Source organism: Falco naumanni, chromosome 6 (genome assembly GCF_017639655.2).
Source record: "Falco naumanni isolate bFalNau1 chromosome 6, bFalNau1.pat, whole genome shotgun sequence".
Classification (NCBI taxonomy): Eukaryota; Metazoa; Chordata; class Aves; order Falconiformes; family Falconidae; genus Falco; species Falco naumanni.
Window position 1 is genome coordinate 84845741 of NC_054059.1, and position 25740 is coordinate 84871480.

General features: G+C 34.9%; 1 protein-coding gene across 6 annotated transcripts in view; it reads right to left on the reverse strand.

Moving 5' to 3' along the window:
* Positions 1–25740, reverse strand: part of RGS7 (regulator of G protein signaling 7) — a 236338-nt gene that overhangs the window by 117890 nt on the left and 92708 nt on the right. For all 6 annotated transcript variants that reach the window (XM_040599084.1, XM_040599088.1, XM_040599086.1 and 3 more), the window contains exon 3: positions 6368–6464. In XM_040599084.1, coding sequence (XP_040455018.1) covers positions 6368–6464 — 97 coding nt within the window. The remainder of the gene's footprint in view (positions 1–6367; positions 6465–25740) is intronic.

Here is a 25740-nt window from a genome sequence, read left to right on the forward strand (position 1 = left end):
TTCTGTTCCATTCTAATTTGTCCATATAGTCATGACCCAAACCAGCTAACATGTATTCCCAGTTTTCAGATTACATTATGCTCATACAAAATCACATGTACAAATCTTATTGCAAAGGTTTGATTTTTGTTAAGACAGTGGGTAGTTTCTGGACTCAAGGGTTATGACCTTAGAGGAACCAGATTTGGTTTCTTTTCTTTTTAAGTGGATTCTTTACTGGGACAGTTTCCAGAGACTACTTAACAAGTGTATCATGAAACAAATTTCACATTGTGCTAAGACCACTACTAACACCCAACAAGGATTTCATTCTGAGACTTCATTTCTCTTCAGCTATATACTTCCTCTCCTCATTCTTAACATGAGCAGCAATTTTCCCTCCTGTCTCAGAAATTAGTGACAACAAACACAACAGCAACTCTTTCTTCTCAGAAAACACTTCTCTTCTGTGTACCTTGAATTGCCCTGTGAAAAAATTTCAATGTGATTTAAACAGACAGCTTTGCTATCACAGAAGTACCTCATAAACTGATTAAGTCAAGTAGTATACTTTGCTGTGCTTCCTAATTAAAACAATTACTTAAAATACAGGTGCCTGGAAAACTCTAACTGATCTTTATTTAACTAGTTCTAATTGTCGCTATAAAACATCTTTCTAGGAAAGCTTTCGAAGCTATACAACTTCTTTATAAGAGATTTCCAAGAGATAGCCAGGAAGAAAAACCATTTTCATAGAACCCCTAAATATATTTCTGTACGGGCGCTTTTCCTTAGACATATTCTCATCTTGTCTGCCTACAAGGCTTTATGCACATAAGAGATTTCAGTGAACCTATGTTACTAATCACTACTACAGATGCTGCTTATATCAGCTTAAAAGTTGGTTTTGGTTTAAGCTGATGTTATGCACTGTCTCCATGGGCAAATATATATGGCATAAATATGCATGCTATGTATATGTGTGTACATTTGTGTGTTGGAGGGGGTTATTTTCTCTGTATTCTGTTAAGTACTACTCATTGTTGCTGCTATAAAAACAGCATACAAAACCACAATTATTAACTGGTGTTATGCCAGGAAAGATGGCAAACAACCTAAAGTGAAGCTGTGATAGATTGCAGAAGTCCCGCTAGTTTCAGAATGATGCAAGGCTGATTCAGGGCTCCCTTTTCACCTCACATTTTCTATGATTGTTACATGCCCAGTGTCCAGAGACTGGGTGTCAAGGGCAGCAAACTAGGTAAATTTTTGGTCATAGCGAAGGCAGCGGGTTTCCCCAGACTCCACTAAAAACACTGGTAAAATCTTACATGCCATAGGAAGAAGAAAGTGTAGAAAAGGGAGGGAAGTGTTTTCATGACAAAAGCAACATAGTAGGAACAGTTAGGAACAAATTTGTTCCCATAATCAACAAGCCCCAGAGCTATTTCTCTGGAAACATGCTGATCTGTAAAGGCCTTACATCGTGTTTGGGAAAGAGGGGATCATCTAATTCAAACTGTGCACTTTATGTGGACGAACAACAAACAAGATGAATATTCCCAGCACTCTTCCATCTCCCAAGAGAAGAAGTATTAAGATATTCTGCCCATCAATGCATGACTTCCAGACCTATTTCTTTTGCAAATGTCTGTGAAAATAAGCTTGCCATATCTACTGATTTTAAGGGAAGTGTTATTTATGGTGACTGTTTTGCACACAGATTCCTTTAAAAGACTTTTCAATGGGCTTTCAATATATTTTAGTTTCCCAGAAAAATCTTCTAAAATTGCCTCAGACACTCTTCATTGTATTTTCTGCTTTTTACTAATGCTTCCAATGGTAATCGCCACTGAATTAAAAGGTAAACATATGAATACCTTTTTTTTGTTGTTTGTTTAGGAAGCAATATCTTTTAAATGAGAATTTGTTGTTCTGTTTAAAATAAACAATGAAAATACTTTCACATTTTGAAAAGCTTTTAATTCTGATGGTGATTTTCTAAAGGTCTGATATTAACACATGCCTTAAAATGAAAATGGAGAGCACAATCATCTTGGATCATTAAAGTTATTGGAAACAGTTCTTAATTTCTTCCATTCACTTTTCATTTCAAGTGAGTAAGAGCATTCGGGGTTTATTTGATCCCAGCCCACCACAACTTGTCATATAGCCGTTCTGAGCTACACAACGGCAATGCTGTCACTAAGCTGATTTTCCATAAAATACAAAAGTTCGATCAAGTTTTAAGCAGCTTAAGAGCACCCTTCTCTGGCCATAGTTACAATCCCGGTGATGTGGCCAAGACAGCAAACAAACAGAAACAGGAGGTGAAGGTATGCAGACAGCACTCAAATGTCTACTTTGGTTTCCTGAAATGGTAAAGCATACAAAGCACCACTCATTAACCAGTTAATTATCTCAGTACTTTGAAATGACTGTATATCCCATCTTACAGTGCCACTTAGTCAATCTTTTCTACTCATGACTCTAAAAATCATGACCATGGTATCAATAAATAAGAGAGCCAGCTCTCTTAAAAATATCCACTCCCAAAAGATCACGAACATTTGAATGCAAATCCATCACTGACAAAGTGATGAATGGAAACGACACACAAGAGAGATTGGTGCTTTAACTTCTAACCAACTATTCATTTGGGGATAGAGGATTATTAACTTTTTATTCTCAAAAGTTCTGCTTTGAAAAGTGAAACGATAAAGATAGCAAGTCCCTGCTCGTATTTGCCCTTCTGAATGGGTGGAGGAGAGGGAATGAGCTGGCTTCTGTCCTTCAGGTACCAATAGAAACCTTTTCATCAAAGAATTACTCATTTTCATCAAAGCATTTACTAAGACTGCAACCTCAAGGCAGTGAGCTTGCAGTTTTAGCACTAGAGGCTCTGTTTGCAAATAACAAGAGGGTGATCTGGCATAAAGAAACCAGCCATGAGTCTACTATTAAATAATACCTGTAGGAGAATGCAAGAAAAGGTAGATGAAGGAATGGAGAGATCAAGAAATTAGGAATCTGTCTTCAGCATTGGAGACACCAAAAGGGGTTAAAAAAAGGGTCCATAAAATTAGAGTTTAGGAGATTGGAATCCTGGCTTTTCTCACATAGTTGATTTATTCTGGAAAAAGTATCAGAAATGGAAATTCCCAAATTCTTGTATTTACCCATAATGCAACAATACTTTGCTTCAAAGGTACCAGATGATTGAGATGTTATGCTTTTGTGGTTTTTTTCTGTCAATCCAAGTAGTAAAGCTTTCTCTTTTATCTAGTATTTCAGGTAGGTAATCTCCAGTACTGAAGTGGATAAACCTATCAACTCATTTCACATGCAGCACTGAAAAATCATCACATGCTAACAGCTCATTACTCAGCTGGGAAAGATCAAAACTAATGACAGATGAAATGCTCCTTTTCTTATTATTAGTCCCCTGAGTCACCCAGTTCCCACTGCACTGTTCTTTGGGGTTTGCTGCCTGCCTCTATGTAACAAACAACACTGTTGCTGCAGGTAGCTCCTGTGAGTCATTCCTTGGGCTCACCCACCTATGATTTGTGAGTGAGACAAGCTACTAAGACACTGCTTTCCTCTGGGGTCCCTCACCACATCTGACCCGGCTACTGAGACTGCCAGACGGCTTTTCAGCAAAATATTTTTTTGTTTAAACACACAAATTCTCCATTTTTACCAAGTATACTACTACTACTATGCTTAAATAAATACTAGCAGTTAATGATTATATTAATACATTTGCAAAGTGCAACATCTCATTATCTTAACAATCACCTAGCTAGAGAGAAATAAGCATTTTATGAGATCAAGAAAAATTATGAATAAAAATGGCATATGATGGCAGTAATCTTTCCAAAAAAAGGGAAAATGCAATGTCTATATGGAAGAGGCACAATATCAATTTCACATCTAGGAATGAAAAAAACCTCAAGACTTCACATGATTTATACTTTCCTTGGAAAGTTAATTGAATCTTTTCACTTTCTCTTTAACTCACCAACACTAATGAACTTATACCATAAATAAATTTGCTTCATAAAGTCAATCTGACACACTCCTAAATGTGGATACAAATATGAATAGTACCTCTATGGGTTTGTATTCTTTTTCATAAAATAGCTTTTAAACTAATTTTAATCATATTTTAATCAGGTAAAGACAACTAAATGACTAACTTTTGAAAGATTTCAGAAAAGGACGTGAATAAAAATGTTTTTTTTGAATGCAAGGAGATTGCTCACAAAACTAAATGTCCAAATAACAAAGTAACTTATTTGCTCTTTATGAATATATGAAATATAAAGCAATATGATTCATCATTTTTTCAAAATTTCAAAAGTGAAATAATCTTTAACTTAGCATTCTTTTTCTTCATGTTTTTCTGTAGCACAACAATATGTACAGCCTATAGATAAATTATCTGTATTTGAAATGTTTCTCTGTGTGGATATTTTACTTGTAAAAACATTTAAGGAATGACTTAGTAAATGAAATAATATTATCACAGTATCCTATTTATTATAATCACAACATTATATTAAAAGGTTAACTTCAGATACCATTCCCCAGGCTGATTTCGCTAATGTAGTCATCCTTTAAATAGATATGGTCAGTAATTCTGCATTAAAAAGTGGCTACTCTTTCAACTACCTTTTCACTTGCTGTTTTTAGAAGCAAAACTATGGAATAAAAGTAAACAAAAATAAAAATACCTCTCGTGCTTTTATAACAACATAATTAAAGTGCTAGCCCATAAGACCCTATTCCTACAGACAATTTATGGACGTCCTTACTTTTTACAAGTTCTTTAAAGGACTCTTACAGATCTTTTCTAAGAGCTTGCAGGAACATGATTTAATTGTGGTAGACCTACCTATCTGAGTTCTTCCCACAAATAAACAATAGCAAAGTTCCAGATTTTATGGGATGTAATCCTAGACAGATGGATGGGTATAATACATGCTTTTATGCATAGACACACAGAAATATCTATATAAGCATATAGATATATATCTATTTTTTAACTGGAGAGCATCTGCTGTTAACTTGATCATTTTCATATGGATGCTTTTACAGGTAAAAACAGTACTATAAGCTGTTATTATATACATTTTCATGATTAGCATTACAACTCTTAGACAAAAATATTCCCATACTTCCTACTAATCAATAGTTTTGAGTTTAAGATGAGATTTGTTTGCTACATATATATAAACTCCTAGGACATTAAAGGAAACCCGCTACTCTCAACACAAAGGTTTGAAGAGTTCAGATTCCATCTAGAATAGAGAACTGACAGGACAGTAGATTAATTAAACTAAAGTGACAGTTATGCTGTTCTGGTGGGTTTTTTATTAATGTGTAGCAAAAACTACTGCCATGGTATTTGAGGGAGAAAATCTACAAAGTGAAAAAAATGAACTCTCCTATGCTTTTTCCCACCCTGCAGCTGATAAAGTTTATGCTTCAATCCAAAAGTTGTATCAGTGACTGCTGTGTACTGCTGTATATATATTCCAACATAACCTTTAAATGTATGGCGACTATTCCAGTTTAAAAAGAAAAATAAAACCACTAATATTTTGGTAAATAATGTCTCTTGCTATATAACCATAATCTGTCTAATTTGAAATCTATAGCACACAGGTAAGGCAGAGAATAATAATTAATATGGATCATTTATTAGAATGCCATTCTGTACTAACTTATGGAAAATAAAGGACCATTCTTCAGAGGCTAGTTGTTGTACAAGAAGTTTCTCAAATCATGAATGCATTTTGTTCACTCAGAACTCATTCCTATGTGCCACAATTATTCACTAGCAAAAATATTCCAAAGGTTGAAAATGAATATATAGAATTCTTCTTGCTGTTCTGGACAGCACAAACTACTAGAAATATTTTCAGTGTAAGGATTACCTTTTCCATTTCAAAAACTGCAACTGTTACCAGAGTATGGAAAAGAAGGTTCAACAACAGCATCTATTTCAAAAGAACTCCATAAACATTGGTAGCACAAAAATATACATATCCACATATATAAATGCATACAATGATATGAAATGCAGAAACTCTGCAAAAAAAATATTGCTATCTTTAGATAACTGACTTTTTGTAGCAAATTAAAAATTCCCTTCACTTAATTTACTAGCAAAAACATCTCTGTGTAAGCCCACTCCAAAGTGAGAGAAATGTAAAAGAATTCTAATTAAAGCATTAAAAGGATAGTCAATGTCTCCTCCAGACCAGATGACTGTGAATTCCCCATAGAATTCAATTTAAAGTGTTTTCTGTTTGAGCATCACATTACATGAGGTAGAGAGGAAACTTTAAAAAACTATAAAATTCACTTTGACTCTTACCAGAAAAGACACTGGGGATCTTGGAAAGAAAACTTTTGACTGTACGAATAGGAATCCCATTTTTCTCATCTTGCATGCGGGCTATGACGTCTTCCATCTGAACACAGAGAAAAAAAATAGAAGAAAGAAAGAAAGAAGAAATCCAGAATTATTTCCAAAAATAAATCATCCAAGACATCCAAGATCAATCTCTCAGAATGATAGGTGCAGTCTGGCTATTTCTTTTTTTAACTTACAACTTCTGTATTTTTATTGAACAGGCTAAAAAACTGTGAAGAATTTATTTGTGGATAGCAGTAAAAAAAATGTACATGCTCAAAGTCTTTTGAGAAAGAAATACTAACACAAACCAAAGTTAATGTAGCTAAAAGTAGTTAAAAACTATTGCTGGGTATAGAGCTTCAGGTTTTGATTGTATTGCTGGTATTTTACCACGTATAACAGCAAAATAGACTTATACAGCCTTCCAGGGGACCGATACATTTCTCAAAAAGGCTGTTAAAAAAAAATAGAGAGCTTTTATGTTCAAAGCAAAACCTCCTTGTTTCTTTTGAAAAGAGGAAAAAAATACATTATGTTGCAATTTTGCATCCCTGGGGAATGCAGAGCCAGAAACATAAGATTTTTTTGTAGGTATAAAAATGTTTAAAATCACTTTGCTGTCTTTTTTTTTTTTTACTATTTGTACATGTGCTCATTTTTTCCGACTCATGTTTTAGACAAATTTGGCCCATAAATATTATAAATTATGCCCAACACAAAGGTTCACTTTCATGTGAACTATGAACAGCAAGCACTTTTACTGGAAAATGCAAAGAATAGAGTCAGTAATTAGGCTGACAATGCTGACTTTTATTCTTGCATATTTCATAATTGAAGTATATACATTAGATAACTTCCATCTTTCTTTCTTTGAATATCTAACTTCTCAAAATATTAAATGATATTGTGATAAAATGAATTACAACTATCCTTCCTTTCTCCTTAAATCAACAACACTCTCCATATGAAAAACTCTGTGTGACAGAACCTTTAATATTATTTTATCAGTCAAATCATGAAAAAAAAAAAAAAATGCCTCTCACCTCTGCCCCCCACAGCAGGTTCCCAAACAATTCATGAAAAGTTTGTGGCTGAGTTGTGTTGAGAAAAGAGACCAACAGACAAAATTCTTTTGCACAGCTTTTTTCCACAGAAGTCAGATGACCCAAATCAACAAATAGCAAATCAGCAGCAGTTGCAGCTGTGCATTAATTGGCCCAGCAGGGGAGTTGTATAGAGCCAGGAAAGGGAGCTGCAATGAGCAGTGGTGTGTGTAGGGAGAAAGAACCAAAATCCATACCAAAAATTAAACCAAAATCAATTAGTCTGACTGCTCATGGAAAACCTGTTTATATAAAGAGTGTCTGGAGGTTCACGTGTGCCATGTACTTATGGATCATTCTTTAAAAACCCAAGGAACACAAATCTAGTGGCGCTGTCCAAAGCAGAAAGTATACACAAGAAGTACATACTGTTAGCAAGAAGTGGAAGACCGAGTCTATTGCTCAGTATTATGGAATGTACAAATGTAAAAGAAGAAAAGAACCAATGTTCATTGTAATGACTTTCATCTGACATGGAATTTAATTATTTAAATAGAAAAAGTTACTGATAATTTTCTGAAGAAATTGTCAGGTAGACAAATTGTTGTCTATGAAATGGAATCTGTCCCTGTATTTATTATGCATATAAGTGAAGGCTTGTTTCTACCCCTTCCAAATTCAGTTGGTAAACTGTCCTATTGAGCCTTTAAATGAATAAGAAGTCATTGAAATTCAAGTTAATATCTCTGCTTTAAACAATAAAATAAATTATAACCATAGGTCCATGGTCTTCTATGGAAATGAATGGAGGTAAATTTGATTATGAATTCCACATATGCAGCGTAAGCTTTCAATACTGCAAGAACTGCAGAGAGCATAATAATGTATGTTACACTAGGACAAAGTCTAGAATATAATTCATACACAAGGCAACATGACAAAGGTATATTTGCACTATAATGATTGCTATAAATGTAGGACAAACCTGGAACATAATATGCAGTTACCTCTTTCTCAGGAACACACAAGAGTGCAAACGGTTAATGCCTAGAATTTCTAGTGCTGTCAGTAATCAATCTTTTGAGGGTATATCGAATAAATTGTTAACTGACATTCACATATGCTTTCCTAAACTTGCTTCATGGAGAAGATCTAATCTAAACTGTATTAAAACTAACTGATAGGGACTGCAGCTTAGCTCTAGGGCAGTTTTCTTGTTTTGATTAGTGAAGGAAGCTCTAGGATGTCTGCGTTGCAAAATTACACCTTTCCCTGCACATCTAGCTTAGATTATTGTTCCATGTCAGAAGCATACACCCTCTGTACAAAAGGCAGCTCACACTCCAGACAGCATCACTGTGAACTGCCTGGTTATTTCAGTATACCAAGATTACTGCATAAGTGAGTGGGAATGTTCTGAAACAAGATACAGCACAACAGACTCCTTATTAGTTACAGTTGACTTGAGATTCTGTGTTTTCTTTTAGACTACAAAATTATCATTTTCCTTTTTGTCCCGTTTTTGCACAGAAATCTAAAAGATCACTTGTGTTTTGTGATCATCTCAAATCTTAAACATAAGAACTCCAGAAAATGAAAGGCACATTTAAAAAGAAAATGCTTCAATTAAAGATTCAAAGACATCTAATCCAACACATGCAGGTGCACAATTTACTTTTGATATATGTAGTCCCTATTTCTGTTGTAGCTGCTTTAAATTCAGCTAATGTATAATCTCTTTCACAGAAAAACATCTCATTTAATCATATTTGGGAAGCAGCACTCAAGGCACTTCTCTGTCATTCATCACCAATAACCTAAGACAATGAAAAGGGCAGAATAGTTTAATTAGAATGATGAAAGGAAATCTTAATGTAATTCTGCTCAAGAAGTCTAATCTGGGAAACACAAGCTGCTACCTGATATAATAATTTTCCTTCTTGACGTTTCATTGTTTGCTTCGGAGTCACCTGACCCGACACTCAGAAGTGAAATATAAGCTCCTTCACTTCACCTCAGAATTAGGCTGTCACAGTTCTTTTCTTATGTGCTTACCTAGCTAAACCTGGCTGGCTCTGTTCATGCAATGGGATCTTTTTCAGCCTTAAGCCTTCTCAAGGAACTCAAGAAAAGAACTCCACAAACAACAGCTGCCTCCAGATCACTCTGCAAATGAAGCTCAATGCGCTAGAGAAAAGGAAGTTATATAAGCACATCTTTTAGCCTTTTCAGTCATCATTATTTACTATTAACAGGGAAAGTGTAGCTAGAAGGAAATTTACAGGGCAGCAAGGATTCTACAAGAGCATTTCTAAATGAATGTACAATTCAAAAAATGTGCCCTTTGTTTGCCAGTGAGGCAATTTTAACCGTGACAAAAACTCACTAACCTGCTGATGCATAGGCAACTCAGACCAAACGTACAATATTAATATTTAATACTTCACTTGTCTCCTTATGAAGATAATTTGCAGGTTTCATCTTCACATGCAAGAACTCTCTGAAATCTATTTAAAAGACTAACTCTATGACAACACTGACAATGCATCTTATATGAATAATAATAATTTAAAAAAAAATTATAGCGAGATCCTGTAATAGAAAGGCTACAGGATACAGGAGCCATTGTCTAATAATGACTACAGGCTGCTCCAAATGCACTAGGAGCTAGACATGGAGACAAGCATGGCTTATCCCAGGGCAGAACCCACAGAGAACTAACATGTCCACGGAGTCTGTAGTATCTGGCCATGGAGAAGAGAGATTAAAAGTTATCAAATGGGAAGTGAAGGTAATGGTTCTCAGTCGTGTGTATTTCTAAAAGTCCACTGAAGGGCTATGATTACTATTACTATGCTTCTCTTCTTCTCTGATACAACCATAACAGGTTTCTGCCATAGAGGCTACGATTCACCTCTTCTGTCTTTAATCAGTCACTAGCCAAAGGTATCTCTCTTTCTCCATTATTGACAGTGAAAGTCTTGACAACAAACCAGGATTAGTGTCCTTTAGCTATTTACTGCTAGGTGAAATGAACTCGGCTCCTAGGAGCAAAAGGTTTATGGTTCCTTAGATTTCAGTACCATGTAGATTGGAAAGACCCTGATCTTTACATTTCTAAATCTAAACATGAATTTCAATGCTAATCATTCACACATCTTGCAAAAATCATCCCTTTGCACCATAATTCAGCATCACTGCTTCCTAAGAAGTGGTTGTTTGCTTGGTTTTTAATTAATTCAAACACAACAAGGTTGAAAACTCAAAAAGTTTGTCAGTGCAGGACAATAATTTTTTCTTCCCTAAAAACAAACCTAAATCAACTCCACATAAAGATGGTCACTAGATACATGGATTCCAAGGCTAGAAAAGGAAAGCAGTGGTCTGGAACTAACTGAAGTTCAACAGATGGCAAAAGCTTGAAGTCTTGACCTACTTAAATGTTCACAGTTATCTCAGTTTGATTTCGGTTACTAAAATAAATGTCAATGCCAGGGAATTGAAAGTATAATAAGGAATACTAGAATGAAACTAAGCATAATTTTGTACTCAGTTATTGTACCCCAGAACAGGGGATTGCTCTTACATAGAGTGTACTGGGGTCCACCCACACTGCAGCCTCATTAACTTTGTTAAAATCTTTCTTCCTCATTTTACCCAAATGCAGGGGTGGAATAACCTGGCAGAACTAACTACAAAACTCACCCAAACATGTTAACAAAGTACAAGAAGTTACAATATATAATAATTTCTTACACTATGCAACAAGTTTCCCTAGATTTTTTTTTTCCCACTCCCTACTTAAACACGTTATGGAGTCTGAGGTCTTAGTGCAGCCGGCCAGCAGGCTGCAGGAGGCTTCCCTTAGCCAGCCCGCCCCATGCAGAGATGTACATGAAGCAATGTGGGCTGAACAAAGCCAGCAGGGTAGGAGAAAGCTGCAAGGTTCCTGACAAGGTAATGGCCATTTTTTTCTGTTTTCTAACACATGCTAACCATACAGAATAGATAGATATATTCTTATCTTGCTGATATGTTCATGCTTTTGCAGTAATCCTCTCTTAAAACTGCATCGTACTACATATGCTCTGTCTCTCACACTGCCAACTGTACTACAAATTTTCTGTTGAGACCTCCACCAGCTAAACAACTTGTAATTGCAGGATGCAGAAAATTTTTTAAGAAAATATTTTGTTGTGGTTTACTGGGGCAAAAAGTCTGTATATTTACACGAATGGCTAAACTATGCCATCAGAGTTACATTTTAGGAGCCTCAGAATCTCTGTCTTCCCATGTGAGCTGCTCTTTGCCTGACCATGTATGCCAACAATCGTTGCAATATCCTTCTTTAATTGAACCATCAAAGTGCCACCTGAGAGCTGCCCAACTCAGTGAACCAGGGGGCTTTGTTCAGCTAGTCAAGCTGCATCACAGAGAAGAAAAGAGCACAGAATACAGGACCTACAGATCCCGGGAGGCTGCACTCACAAGCACAAATACAGGCAAACTGATTGCCAGATAAAGTATTTCAGTGTTGCTCAACAGACTAAAGCAAATCATCTCAGGTCAGGAGTGCTGACAACTCTTTTTAATTCAAGTGTGTAGAAACGGGATTGTTTGACATCTCTGTATCAAAGATTTTAGCATTTTTCATTTAATGCAGAATTGGGTTATTTCAACTCTTCATTCCTACTTGGGATGAAAATAAATATTAAGACATTCACAAGTCCAGAAAAGTACATTTAGATTTTTGACAGAAGTACAACACTGAAAGATGGCTTAAAACATGCAGGATTAACCAAGCTGTTAATGACAGTCATGCAGGAACTATCTGAGCTTACTGGAACAAAAGCAGTCAGTCAGGCATTCCTCTAAGTCAGCAATATTGCTTCTCCGATCAATCAATACAGAGAGCTGCCCTAAGTACTCTCTGATGAGCATCAAATTAAAGAATAACTTACTCAATGAAAAGAATACCAGAACCACTGGTCTCATTCTTTTCAGAACATCTATTTGTTGAAGTAATTATTTGAGACTGTAAAAATCAAATGACAAATCAACACAAAAGTTTCCCATCATATTAAATGGATGCAATGGAGATACTTTGAGGAGCCTAATTCACTTGACGCCTCTGCCTCATGTTCTGTTCCTTCTGCAGTTCGAAGTCACTGGTGTGAACAAGTAGTTCATGCTCTGTCCTCAAAGAGAATACTTGAGGAGAGTCAAAGGTGTTCTGACTCCACAGGGAGCACAAAACTCTGTACTGAAGAATTATCTGTTATCACTCTATGTTTGCACTAGTAATTGTCAATTTCTGAGTTTATAATTAAGATTGAAATTTGTCCTATTTATCCGTACTGTGTCAGATACAACAAGCAGGTATTGTTCCAAACTGGCTGTAAAACCATATTACCATATATACTAGTAGCCTGTGCTTATATGAAATGCGTGCAGAGCAAGCTTCCTTCATTTGTTAAGAATAATTTAGATTATTTTGAATTTATTTGAAAATCAATTCCAGTTTTATGCAATTATTGTTGAGATCTGAGTTTGTTCTAATTAGATGAACAGTCCCACTAGGCTTGTCCCTGCCATCTACTCTGTGTTCACCACCGAACTTGCATCAATATGATAGACTGTACACTTTGTTGATCTAGAACAGTCCTTTTGGAATGATAATTTTAAGCATATTTTCATGTTACTTATGCATCCAAGATGCTTAATCAACAAAACCAGAATTTCATTAAAACAGTGCTTGTAGATTAATACAAATCACAGAAGTCATTATTTTGATTTTTATTTCTGTCTTGCCCATTTTGAGCAGTTATACCAAATTCTGTATATCAGTACCAGGAGAAGCAGAGTCCTAGGGACAATGAATGAACATGCACTCACAGAGGCACAGCTAGGCTGCTATAAAAGCAGCAGTATCTACTTTTCAATAGTGCTGAACTATCTAATAGAGTTAATGAAAATAAATCCCTTCTTACATACGTTCTCTCAAAGGGGAAAAAAAGCACAATCTTCATGTAAAGTTTATTGAAATCACACAGAATATGCAAAATCAGTTAAGTTATTGGCAACTCAGATATTGATAATTACTACATATCAAAGAATTTTCAATGAAGTTACTTTAAAATGTATTATTTGGAAAAGAGAGTATCTGAGGAAGAAATACAGTTTCGGAATTAAAAATGCTGAAAAAATAAATTATCTGCTAAAACAGAGTTTAGTTGACCTCTTTTTTAATATTTTTGGAAGGATAACTTGATAGCATGCTTTGCACCTGTGATTAACCTGTAATCATGTGGCCTATTTGGAATCTACAGCTGTCAGTGATCCCTAGATAAAGAAAGGATAAAGGTTAATCCCCATCACATTAATATGTAGAGTACTTAATGGAAAATCTTGAAAAGATCATATAGTACATTCTGTAGATATTTATTTATGCCAAGAAGTTATTCTCTCTTCTCCCATGGACTGCTAATGTTGAGCTAGTGCTCTGATGCACCAACATTTCACACTCTATGAATTTTTTCTCTGCTTCATACACTGGATAAACTGGAGATCTCCCAGTAACCTTCCATTTCCACCACTACTCTACAGCTACTTCTTGTTGTGCCTTCTTTGAATAAGTCAAACTGAAAACATGTAATTAATACTGCATTTCACCAGAAAAAAAAGGGCTTTTTAAATTCTAATTCAGAAAAACTGTGTGTTTCCTTCTGTTAGTATATTTTTTGAAGAATTCAGCAAGTTAGAACTATGCCAACAAACCCATAACACAGCATGGACTATTGCTTCCTTTTTTTTCAATTAGATTAATTTTTTTTCGCCTGAGTCCTACATCTAAATATATAGGTCATACGTCCAGTTCACTGCATGTACATTACTGTTATATGGCTGGACAACGAACAACAAACTGAAGTAGTTTCTAAAAGCTACTCAACTAATATTACAGAAAAAACATATAACTTTGGGGGAATATATCATACTGACTCAGCTTTGGAATAAAAAAAAAATTATAGAAAACACTATACTAACTATATGAAAAATCAGTTAGGTGGCAATTTTACCTCCCTGGACTTCATTAAAATGCATCAAACAGACAAACAAACAAACAAACATACTAAGTAAAGGCAAAGGTTGTATTTTTGAAATTAACCAAGTGAAAAATAATTAAAATATTCTTTAAAACTGTTTCACACTGTTAATACTTCATAATTATTTTTACTCTGGTCTTTCAAGCCAAGCAGCATTCCCATATTTAGGAAATGTTATAATCAGACATGGAAAATACAAAAATCAATGCAGTCATGCAAAAGTTATCAATTTAAACGCATGGTTTTCACATTTAAGTTTCAGATAGGTAAATAAAATCATTTCAATTTATCTGTTTTTCTTGGAACTTGGAAATTTTTAAATAAAAATAGTTAGAAATACAACCTTCTCAAACCTTGAACTCTAGTGTTGCACCACCAAACCGGAAGAGGCTTATCCAAAGGAGTTAAAACACACATCCAGATGGTGAAATTTCAAAACCACTGAAGTAAAAAATAATTTTGGAAATTGTATCTTTGCTTTCAGTAAAATCATTATTTCCATCACAAGTGTGAAACATTGGTTAGAATGGCAAAGGAAAAGGAAGCATCACTATGGGTACTCGAGAAGGAAACAGCTTGATGAAGGAAGTCTTGGTGAAAGAGTATTTATACTAGTAGAGGGATTTCTGTAAGAATACTTCATTCAGAATAAAACATAATTTTTTTAAAGCAGCTAAAAATATAAATACTATTTATTAATTTGTCAGGCCATGACTTGAGCTTCTAAACTGTGCTACCAGAGATAGAAATCATGTTTCTTAGTCAAGGTACATATTTTTAAAATATGGTCTTTCAAAGCCAAGATGTTTCCTGAGTTGTACTGATCATTTGTGGTATCACAGTCCGGACATGAAAAATGGGGTCTTCTGTATATTTCTGAAACTGACAAGCTCAACTGGAAACCTGGACTCTGAGATCCCAAATGGACTTCTCAAAACAGTATTATAAAAATATTCAAAAGGTTTGGATTTTTTTCCAAGGAGGAACAAGAGCAAATTGTCAAAATTCAACAGGAAAAAAAAAAAAAAAAAAAAAACTGAACAGATTCTGGTACCCTCATCAGTATACAGGCTAAGATTTTAAAGAAAACACAAACACACATTTTTGTAGGAAATGCAAAACAAGGACTAAACTAGCTGATACATAGTTAATTCAGATACAAAAGTGAAAAGTAGCTAAATGGTGCATTATTGCTTTCCCAAAAAACACTCAAAAATAGTAGTTACGGGATATAGCAGAGTCATGATGTATATGCATCTACCTAAAAAAAAAAAAAAAAGGGGGGGGGGGGGACATTTTCCAGAATATTTACATTTACTCCAAAAGAATGTCATTTAATTCTGAAGTCCACAAAAACAGATGTTTTTGAAATTGGTACAGCTTTCTTACATCATCTGTTACTAATGGGTTTAAATCTAAATTTAGCTGGTTGGAATCTCTTTTCCTCGCTTGTCAGATGATTCCAAACATTACAAAGTCACATCACCACAGCAGATCATTTTAGAAGTATCTATTGCTGAGCAAGGAGAAGACCTTTTTTAAAAACATGCAATATAATTAGCCTTCAAATGCTGAAGAAGGAAGAAGTAATTACAAGAAATGTTTAAAATTACATGGACAGAAATAACACTTCAGGGTAAACAATGATATGAAAAGAGAATATGAATTTGAAAACGAGCCTGCATATATTTCAAGGTTTTCTTCTGACCTGCTCTAGACAACAGCTGATGAGGAAGCGGATCAACGCACAAGATTTCTTCTCCATTCACAATGAAACTGCAAGAAGGAACACTTACAGAAACATAGAACAGTTTGGGTTGGAAGGGACCTCCGAAGAGCCAACTCCCCTGCAATGAATAGGAACATGTTCAACTAGATCAGGTTGTTCAGAGCTTTGTCTGACATAACCCTGAATGTTTCCAGGGATGGGGCATCTAGGCAACCTGTTCCAGTGTTCCACCAACGTATGGAAAAGATAAAGCCTAAGCAGTTTGGTAATTTCTGCATTGCTTTCTGCCCTGTGGCAGGGGAAGACTGAAGGAGGCAAGCTGGTCTTCTGCTAATATTTCAGCATCTAGGGAATTGAGATACTGTATAAAACTAAATTTCTAGCTCTCTTGGTCTGTTAAATTGCTCCGAGGCTTTAAACTCCATGAAATACATAAATACAACTGCTACTACCAAAACATATTTTTACCAGTAACTTTTAAATTATGCTTTTGTAAGATTTTTTTTTTCCTTAAGAATTGTATTACAGTATAGTAAGCTTTCAGTATCAGTATGGTCTGCTGATGTAATATGGTAACATAGCATTATATGACAGATGGATTGGTTTCACAGTAGTCTGTTCACCCTCTGTTACACAACTTAATTGAAAACAAACATTTTATTTTACCTAATCTGAACAGACAGAAACTAGACAGTTGTGCATATTCTGGCTGTGTCAGTTCTTAAAGCATACCTAATTCATCCATTTTCACTTTAAGAACAACATAAAAGAAAGGAAAACAAATCATTTATTGAAGTAATGATCTGCCAAGTGAACAATACAAAACATGAATGGATAAAGTCTACAGGAAATACAATCATGGAACATTCTCTATGCAAAAAAACATATCAAGAAGAGTACTGAAATATACTAAACAGAGCATTTAAGCAGTTTTCCATTTAAAAATTGGCTATCATAATTCCAGTATAACCAGTATGTTTTCCCTCCTCATTAAAAATTTTACCATCACCTCCTTTGAGCCAGTAGAAGTTCCAGGCCTGTTCATCTTTTTAGTACTTTTGAAAACATCACACACAGACCAGTAATTTTCATGTTAAAAATCAAACTTTCCTAATATAGCTCTTGCTAGTAACAATTTGGGAACTGTAGGTTCTATAGGTTTATGTAAGACAAGCAAAGCATACAGATATTAGCCTGCCCTTCAGTGATGAAATAAGGTATTCCTCCATGTCAAGCAACAGTCTTTCATCTCTCATTAACTATATAAATTAGTCAAGCTTGTCATCAGAATGTGAAAAAAAATTAACAAAAATAAGTCAGAAGTGTACTTATTCAGCAAGGAGTAATAAAGTTCTACATGTGTTTTTTTAAAAAATATTGGGAAAATCTATATGAAAGGTGAAAGGTGTTTTTTTTTTTTTTTTTTACAATGGGTTTTACAGTTTTGAAATATATATTAATTTGCATGGGGGAAAAATACCCAAAATGTGAGTATTTGCTATGAAACAAAGTATGAAAAGAAATATTTCATAAGTTTCTTAATTTGAAAGAAGGTATTTCTATCATCTATTACTGCAGAGTAAATTAAATAGAAGAGTAATTAAAACAATGAAAGGTATTTTGCAGAGTGTCAAAATTGCCACCATTTGATTTTTAATTTCTCAACATTACCAGAATTATTCCAGTATGGAATTCTAGCTATATCAGTCTTATTCTAATTGGGATTATTAGGATTATTTTCCTAAAACAGAGTAGATGTTTTTATGGTATTCACAAAATCCTGGAATTGCCCTAAAAATTCATAAAATTATAGCAAAAGTCAATTGATTGACAGAACATAGCCCATTCCTTCTTTTAGCATTTATTTGGAAGAAAAGGATTAGTCAAAATTTTGGTAAGGGTTGATTCTATACAATGAATACACAAAAGAGAAATGAAAATTCCTTGTTTAAAAATGAAGTCTAAGTTAGCCACACTCTTTTATCAAAGCAAGCTTTCCCAAGAGCTTTTTTAAAAGGAATCTCTGATAAAATGCAGTAACACCAGTCCATCAAACTCTATTAGAGCATCTAATTCCTTCATATATAGTTACCTCACACACACACACAGACTGACTTCTTGGCTTCACCTCCTAAAAATTAAAGTTATCTGATTTCCAGAAGCCCTGCTCTTCTCCATCCACTGAAAAAGGATCTAGGTTTTTCTCACTTGCACTCTACATTGCTGTATTTTTACAAGGATCCTCTACCATGTGTTGGTACTGAAGCAATTTCAATAAAGCCTTATTCATCAAACCACTTAAACAGTGTGTAAACTTTAAGGCTGAAATTTTCTAAGAAAATGAAAGTAACTAAATACTTAACTCACATTAAAAACCTGACATATCAAGACAGCAGCTGACACAGTGAAGAGTGTGTATGTTCTAGTGCTTTGTGGAATAGGAGCTCATTCCAACGTGACATTTCCTAGTTTATAATTTCACTGGTTGCAGTGTAATTAGCAAAAGTAGAACAAATTTTGTGGTGCTTCCTTTCAGTTGTGTGTAGCAACTACATTAGCTCTACCACCCCACTGGACTTGTTCTGAAAGAATTAAGGAAATTAGAAACTGACTGTCTCCCTCTGTCTTAATTAATTTTGCTCTGTTTTTAAAAACATGAATTTGTTTTATGAGTTTATGTTATTTTTTTTACAGAAAATCCAACTATACTTTAATTTCCTTGGGGATAAAGAAAGTAATTTCATTTTAAAAGGCTATTTTGCCATCAAAACACTAGCTTTTGAATTCTGATGATGGAGACACATTAAAGCAAATCAGGTCTGAATATTCTGTGCTTGTCCAATTCAGTCATAGTTTGACATTCACTGTATCTACATTTTATTTTCCTTTGCAGTCCTATTACTTTTGATTAGAAATATTCTGTGTTTTTATTGTCAAATCATTTTTATGCCACAAAAGAAAGCAGAGCACCAGTCAGTAACAGATTTGAAATATGTGAGCTCTGAAAAGTGTGAAAGATGGTTATAAACCCATTTGTTTTGTCTGTTACACAGTCAGAAAATGATCTTTTGTTATAAATCAGCTTCAGTATTCACATACTATTATATGTATAAAATGAAATGAGAATAATATTAAAATTAGAGACTTTAATTTATAACCAAAACCTGAAAATGGATTTGAGTGAATTAAAAATAAGAAAATACTCGGGATTTAAGCCCACCAATGTACTTGTGCAATTTTTTACTGTGGAAAAATTTAGGCAAAACCCTGCATGAAATAATTAAGTGAGAAGTGGTATTTTTCAGCCAAATTTTATTTTGCCAGAAGGTCAGACTTGTTCTGGGTATTAGTTATGATGAACAGAGTATATGACACAATGCACAATGGAAGTCTTTATGCCTTACACACTTTTCTATCAGCCATAGGGTTGGAAAAAACATGCAAACTCAACCTTAAGTCTCTCAGCTGATGGGTACTTGGTTAATTTGAAGAGTTGGAAGAATCAGAATCTCTGTACTAAATCCAGCTGGATTAGTGGTGGCCTGAATGTGGGTCTTGAAAGCCTTGGATCACAAGTTTCATAGAAAATTACTCTCAGAACAGAGAAGCTTGATTGTAATAAAGCCATTTCTCTCTTGAAAAATCCGAGCTCTTTTTGAAGAGCATTTTTTTCCATCACCAGTTTATCTGTTTTACCAGTTTAAAGGATGGAAAGTAACAGAGTTTAACAATCAAAGCACTACTTCAGATAATCCTATATCTGGGAGCATTTAGAAGGACCAATCTCACACTCTAAATATATTAGAGATGAATGTTTGCTAGAAGAATTGGGATGCTTACTGGAAAAAACATATGTGCCTATACAGAGGGATTACCCTGCAAGAGAGATCTAGACTAATAAATTAAAATATAACAAATAGAGGTAATTTGCAAGCACCTACCCCTTCCAAGCAAAAAACACAGATTCCTACTTTTGGCTGAAAACAGACAAAACATCACACAACTAGTCTTTACCTGGGCAAAATTAAGGGGTTGCAGATGACGTACAAATACAGTAAACCATAATTCTCTTCAGATGGATTGTTTCAAACAAGGTGGGAGAAAAGTAAAATACCTAAACACATCAACAGTGGTAAGACTCCTCTGGCATTTGGAAAAAACAGAGCATGTTGCATTTAACAGAGGAATCACTCTGCTACAATTTGGGAATTGTTAGTTTTCTTCTCTGCCTTGCTGCTTGGGCAAGTCACTGTAATCTCCCGTGGCTGAGAAATCTGAGACACAACTAAGGAAAACACCATTAAGTAAACTACTTCCTAAATACTTTTGATGTGTTGGAGCATTGCAATGCTAGATAAAACTAAAGCATTCTGATTTCCAACAGATTCAGTTCCAGAAACTGCAGAATAATGACTTTTTTTTTTTTTTTTTGGCCACCTTATCTCTTCTCAGAGGCATGAATCAAAGCCTACTGTAGTCAGTGAAGGCATTTCCTTTGATATTTTGGAAATAAATCCTAGTATCTCTAGGCACTGGGCTTCTAAATATTAACTACTTCATTGTCACAGCATATCTCCTCTTTTCCTATCAAAAATGTAACTATTTATAAAGTTACAGAAAATAAATTTAAGATGTTGCATGCCATCTAAAAATCCACAACACTGAAGCACTTCTGTATGTCCTCCCTGACAACTAACTCAACATCTTGGATGTTAGATATCTCAAATGCATTTAATATATTAAACATGACTAAGAAGTTCATTATTCTGAAGAAGCATGTTTAAAGACATTTGTTCAATCTTTATTTTAATGCATCTAGTTGCACTACATCCTGTCTCAGGAAAAACATGAGAATGAACTCACACCCTGACATCACTTCAAATGGCTTTGATGTGTTAGCAAAGTAGAAAGGGAGGAGGAAATAGTGAGGAGAACAAAGGAAAGATCCATATTCATTACCTTTTTATCTCTTTTGAAACTTTAAAATGCAATCCCGTTCTTTGTATATTTGCATTCTAGTTTACAGTCATCATATACATACTTACCAGGATTTATGTATTGGTACATAATCTGTTTAAAGATAATCAGATATAATCTTTGAGGTCTAATATTGAGAACTACAGTTACAAAAATATTCACTGTCACAACATTTGGCAATTCTTCATCCATACTAGACAGGTTTCAAGAATACAATGCTGTTATCTGACCTATTTTGAAATAAATATTTATTTAAAGATTAAAAATTCCCCTTTGGGCATGAGTTCTAAACGTGGTATCTAGGGAAGTCTTCTGACAACAAGGATCTCTGTCAAAACCCCATATCTGATTGTTATGACAAAACTCGACAAATTCTGACAAACACAGGCATTACCTTTCAATCATTGCTTTCTCTGAAGTAGTTTCCACCACATACTGACCACGGTGCTTCTATTATTATCTCAAATATTTTATACAACTGTTTTAAAAAGAACTATTTTTGCAATTTAATATAAAAAGATGCTGACCAAAAAGGCTGGAGAGTCTGGAAATTCAGAGTAAATCTGTTGAGAATAAATCTGTTGAGATTAGACTGAAGACAGCAATGACCTCTAACCCAGTATAAATGGCTAAAAGTAATAAAAATAGTAACTGGAATAACCTCTGACTGCTATTTATCCAGCACAGGTAAGCATATCAGGCCACCCATGATCCACTCTGTTCAAGAAAACTGTCTTGAACAGAGTAATAACTGTACACCTCTTGAGTCCAGCCTAACACAAACTGAATTGAAGGGACTTTTGCTTCAGAATGAGATCAGGTTCCATTTTGAGCTGGTTTTTCCCTTGGTAACTTTTGTAAACTTCCAGAAGTGACCTTAAACCTTGGCATGGCTTTAGAAACAACACAAAGTGAAATAAAAGGTATATGTATAAATTTTATTAGAAAGAGTAGCCAGGCTGCTAATTTGTCTTTCTGCAGTCATCAATCATTATGGCATTCTCAGGTGACTGTTCTGAAATCAGTAGCAATATCAGCCAAACTGAAATAAACTGAGACATACCTACTTTTTATTTCTTACTCAATTCACTGAATTTGGTACAGTGTAACTGAAGGTCCATTTCTCAAATCAAATTTACCTTTTCAACAAGTAGCATTTGATAAACTACCTTTAAGGCCAATTGCAATGGACTGTACATTATTTCCCTTTTGTGGGAAGTTTGCTTTAAATCATTCCTGTACAACTGCCCAGAAGAATGTGCTTTACTATTGTTTACCAGCCATATCCAGCACCCAATCAGGCGGGTAAGTTTGGGACTACATGATGGTTTCTAATTATTTTAAATCTAGTCAAATATGTTATACCACTAGCTTTGTTTAACTGATTTTATAGAAACAGCAGCACTATTTTTCACATCATACATTCCTACAGTACTTCAGCTTTGACATTCATTCCAATGCATTAGTCCATTTTCCATATTCAAGTAGTTCTGGACCTGTCTTGATGATACTAATAAATGTATCATCAGGGTTCACTAAGCACTGTGCTTTTTGGACCAGTAGAAATAGGTCTTCTGCACAGACAGCATATTTGAAATTTTCCACACAGAACAGTTCATAATGAATTCTGCTCTCTGCATACCATCAATGTCATGCAGTCTTTCAACATGGAACCAAATTGCAGTCCTACTTTTACAGAATAGATCTTTATCCCAGTGTGTTGATACAGTACAGGTACAGATATATATATATAGATAGATAGATAGATATACACACACACACACACAAATGCATCAAAGTGTGATTTTTATTCTTTATTATTAAAAAAATAATAATCTTATAAACTTTGATGTAAACAGGCTTGCTTGGGGATATTGAAATATTGGTTTTAGACTTCTTATCAAACTATCAGTTTAACATTCTAGATTCTAAGTTACTTTCATGAATTCGTGCAGTGATCACTTGCACATTTAACTGTACTTTCCAAATCAAATGTATGCAAGAAATACCCAGAGAGAGAAGGCTCATTAGAAATAAACAGGAGATCAATTTTCACCTTGTCCCAAAAGGGAGGCAGTGAACATTCACTTTATTTCCTTTTCCTTGTTATGTCAGTGAGGCTTACTATCCTGTCAGAGCATCCCACTGTGTGCTCCAAAGCATCTGAAGGAGTTGTAACAACCAACTGGAAAGTGTGAAGCAAAATTTGTTCAACAGCATGCCTAGTGAAATGAATTACTACTACCAAGGAACTAGCAAGAATGACAGTTCTTAATCTAAGAATCTAAACTTTATTCTAGTGACTAAGTCATTCCAATGACTAAATACTCCAAAACAGATGCTAAAACTGTAATTGATAACTAAGAGCTTAAAAGCAGCACATTGCATGGCCTTTCACAGCCCTTAGGGCCACAGAAAAAAAAAAGTTAAACCAGGTGCCAATGGATAGAAGAATACATGATAATTCCCACAGTTAGTTACCACTAAATATTGTTGCTCTCATACCAATAATCCTAGAAGATTACTGCACCAAAACACCTCACTTATAACAGCAAGTTATTCTTTGTGCTGGTAAAGCAGAGCAATACTGTTAGATGCTAGACAATACAACACTAACAAGTTAAATTTTAGTCCATACAAAAGTGAACATTATCAGTGATATAAATAACGCATAAAGAAAGGAATCCCCACCTTGAAAAGTCATCATGCTTTGTAGGTATAATCAGGTAAAAACTTCAACTGGCAAGAGAAGTTAATATTCAGTATTTAACAGCAGTGAGTTTTTCTGCTTTACTGAACAGGTGTGATGCATATGGGCAGGTACTTCCATGTAGAAGGAGTCGGGGGGTAAAACGCAATAGTGAAATAGCTTAAGTAAGTTCAGTAAACACATGGAATATAAATATGCCTAAGGAGAGATGCAGGCAAACATAAAAAGAACACGGAGATCACTGAAGCAGATAGAGAAAAGAATCATAGAACCATTTAAGCTGAAAAAGACCTCTGAAATCATCAAGTCCAACTGTTGACGCAGAACAATTAATTTTTGCAGATGAAGTGTGAATAGAAGGGAACAGCTATGGAAGTGAGAATATGATGTTAGAAATCAAATTTGAAAAAAGCTACAGACCTTCCTTGAATTTATTTTTTCTTAAAAGCTGACCAGATCATAAGAGAAATTCTGACAAACACTGACATTTCTTGAGAACTCTGATATTTTCATTCAGTACTGTATTACTTCAAAAATAATTTCAAAGATTTCACATCCATTATTAACACTGAAATAAAAATTAAGTGCATTTAAAGTTATGTGATTTATGTAATTTCTTCTTACATTAAAACTACTATCCTTTGTAATTTCGAGATTATATTTCCTGAAGGCGTACTCTTAATATAACATTTTGAAATGTAATTATATTTAAAAATGGAATCTCTGTAGTAAAAAAAAAAATATCTTTCCATCTTTTCCTGTTATTTGTCTGCAGTTTGATATAATTTTTTCCTCAAAGCTTATACTTTGTTCAGGGCACAATGACTAACTTTTAATAAACCCAAATCTAATGAACTGGGGTCCTCACGGTTCCACACTGTGTAATAGTACAGTGATAATAAGTCTCAAAAAAACCCAAACAAACAAGCAAAAAAAGAACCAAAACCAACCAAAAAGCGACTGGTAGGGAGGGCCTTCCACTCACTTGGTATTTCCTGCAGCATATCACAAACACATGCTCCAGCCTGTCACTTGTGCTGCTGTGTATGTGACTAGATAAACACTGCTTGCCCTGTTTGCCTGAGTAAGTAGCCAGAAATTGCATGTTAGACACGCTACCAGCAGAAGGTCACCTCCCATTGTAGTAGCAGCAGCAGCCAGAGAAGCATATTGTGTGCACAGCATATGGGACTACACAGCTTTGATACCAAATACATGGAATTAAACCATCTAGACTGTATTCCTCTTGTTGTTGAATTGTTGTTGTACCACCAGAGGTGAATGAAACATCCATTTGTTCATACATATAGAAAGATTTAATGAACAAGGCATTGGAAAGAGTCCTACCTCCGTAAGCAGTTCTACAAGGAGTCTGCAAAGATGTGGCACAAGCCGATTCCTTACCCTGGTGTTCAGTTCAACCCCCAGTGCCAGCTCTGTTTGCCAAAAATGGCCCCTGAGCGCTCCCATTCCAGGATCGGTTGCTACAAGACAGTGAATGCTGCGGCATTTCTCATCAGCAAGGGAAACTTCACTCCCTCACAAGGGAGTCCTTCTTCCCCAGCATGCCTGCTTGCAGCCAGTTTAACCTGTTCTTCAGTTAACCTTGCACTCCATGCCACGTCATTCCTTGCTCACAAATTACGACTGCTGAGCAGTTACATTGTGAATTTCCCCTTCACTCCTCCATTTCGATTTAAATTTAAAACTACAGTAGGAGTTTCTGTTCCATTTCCTAAGGTATCTGATATACCTCCAAAAATACATAC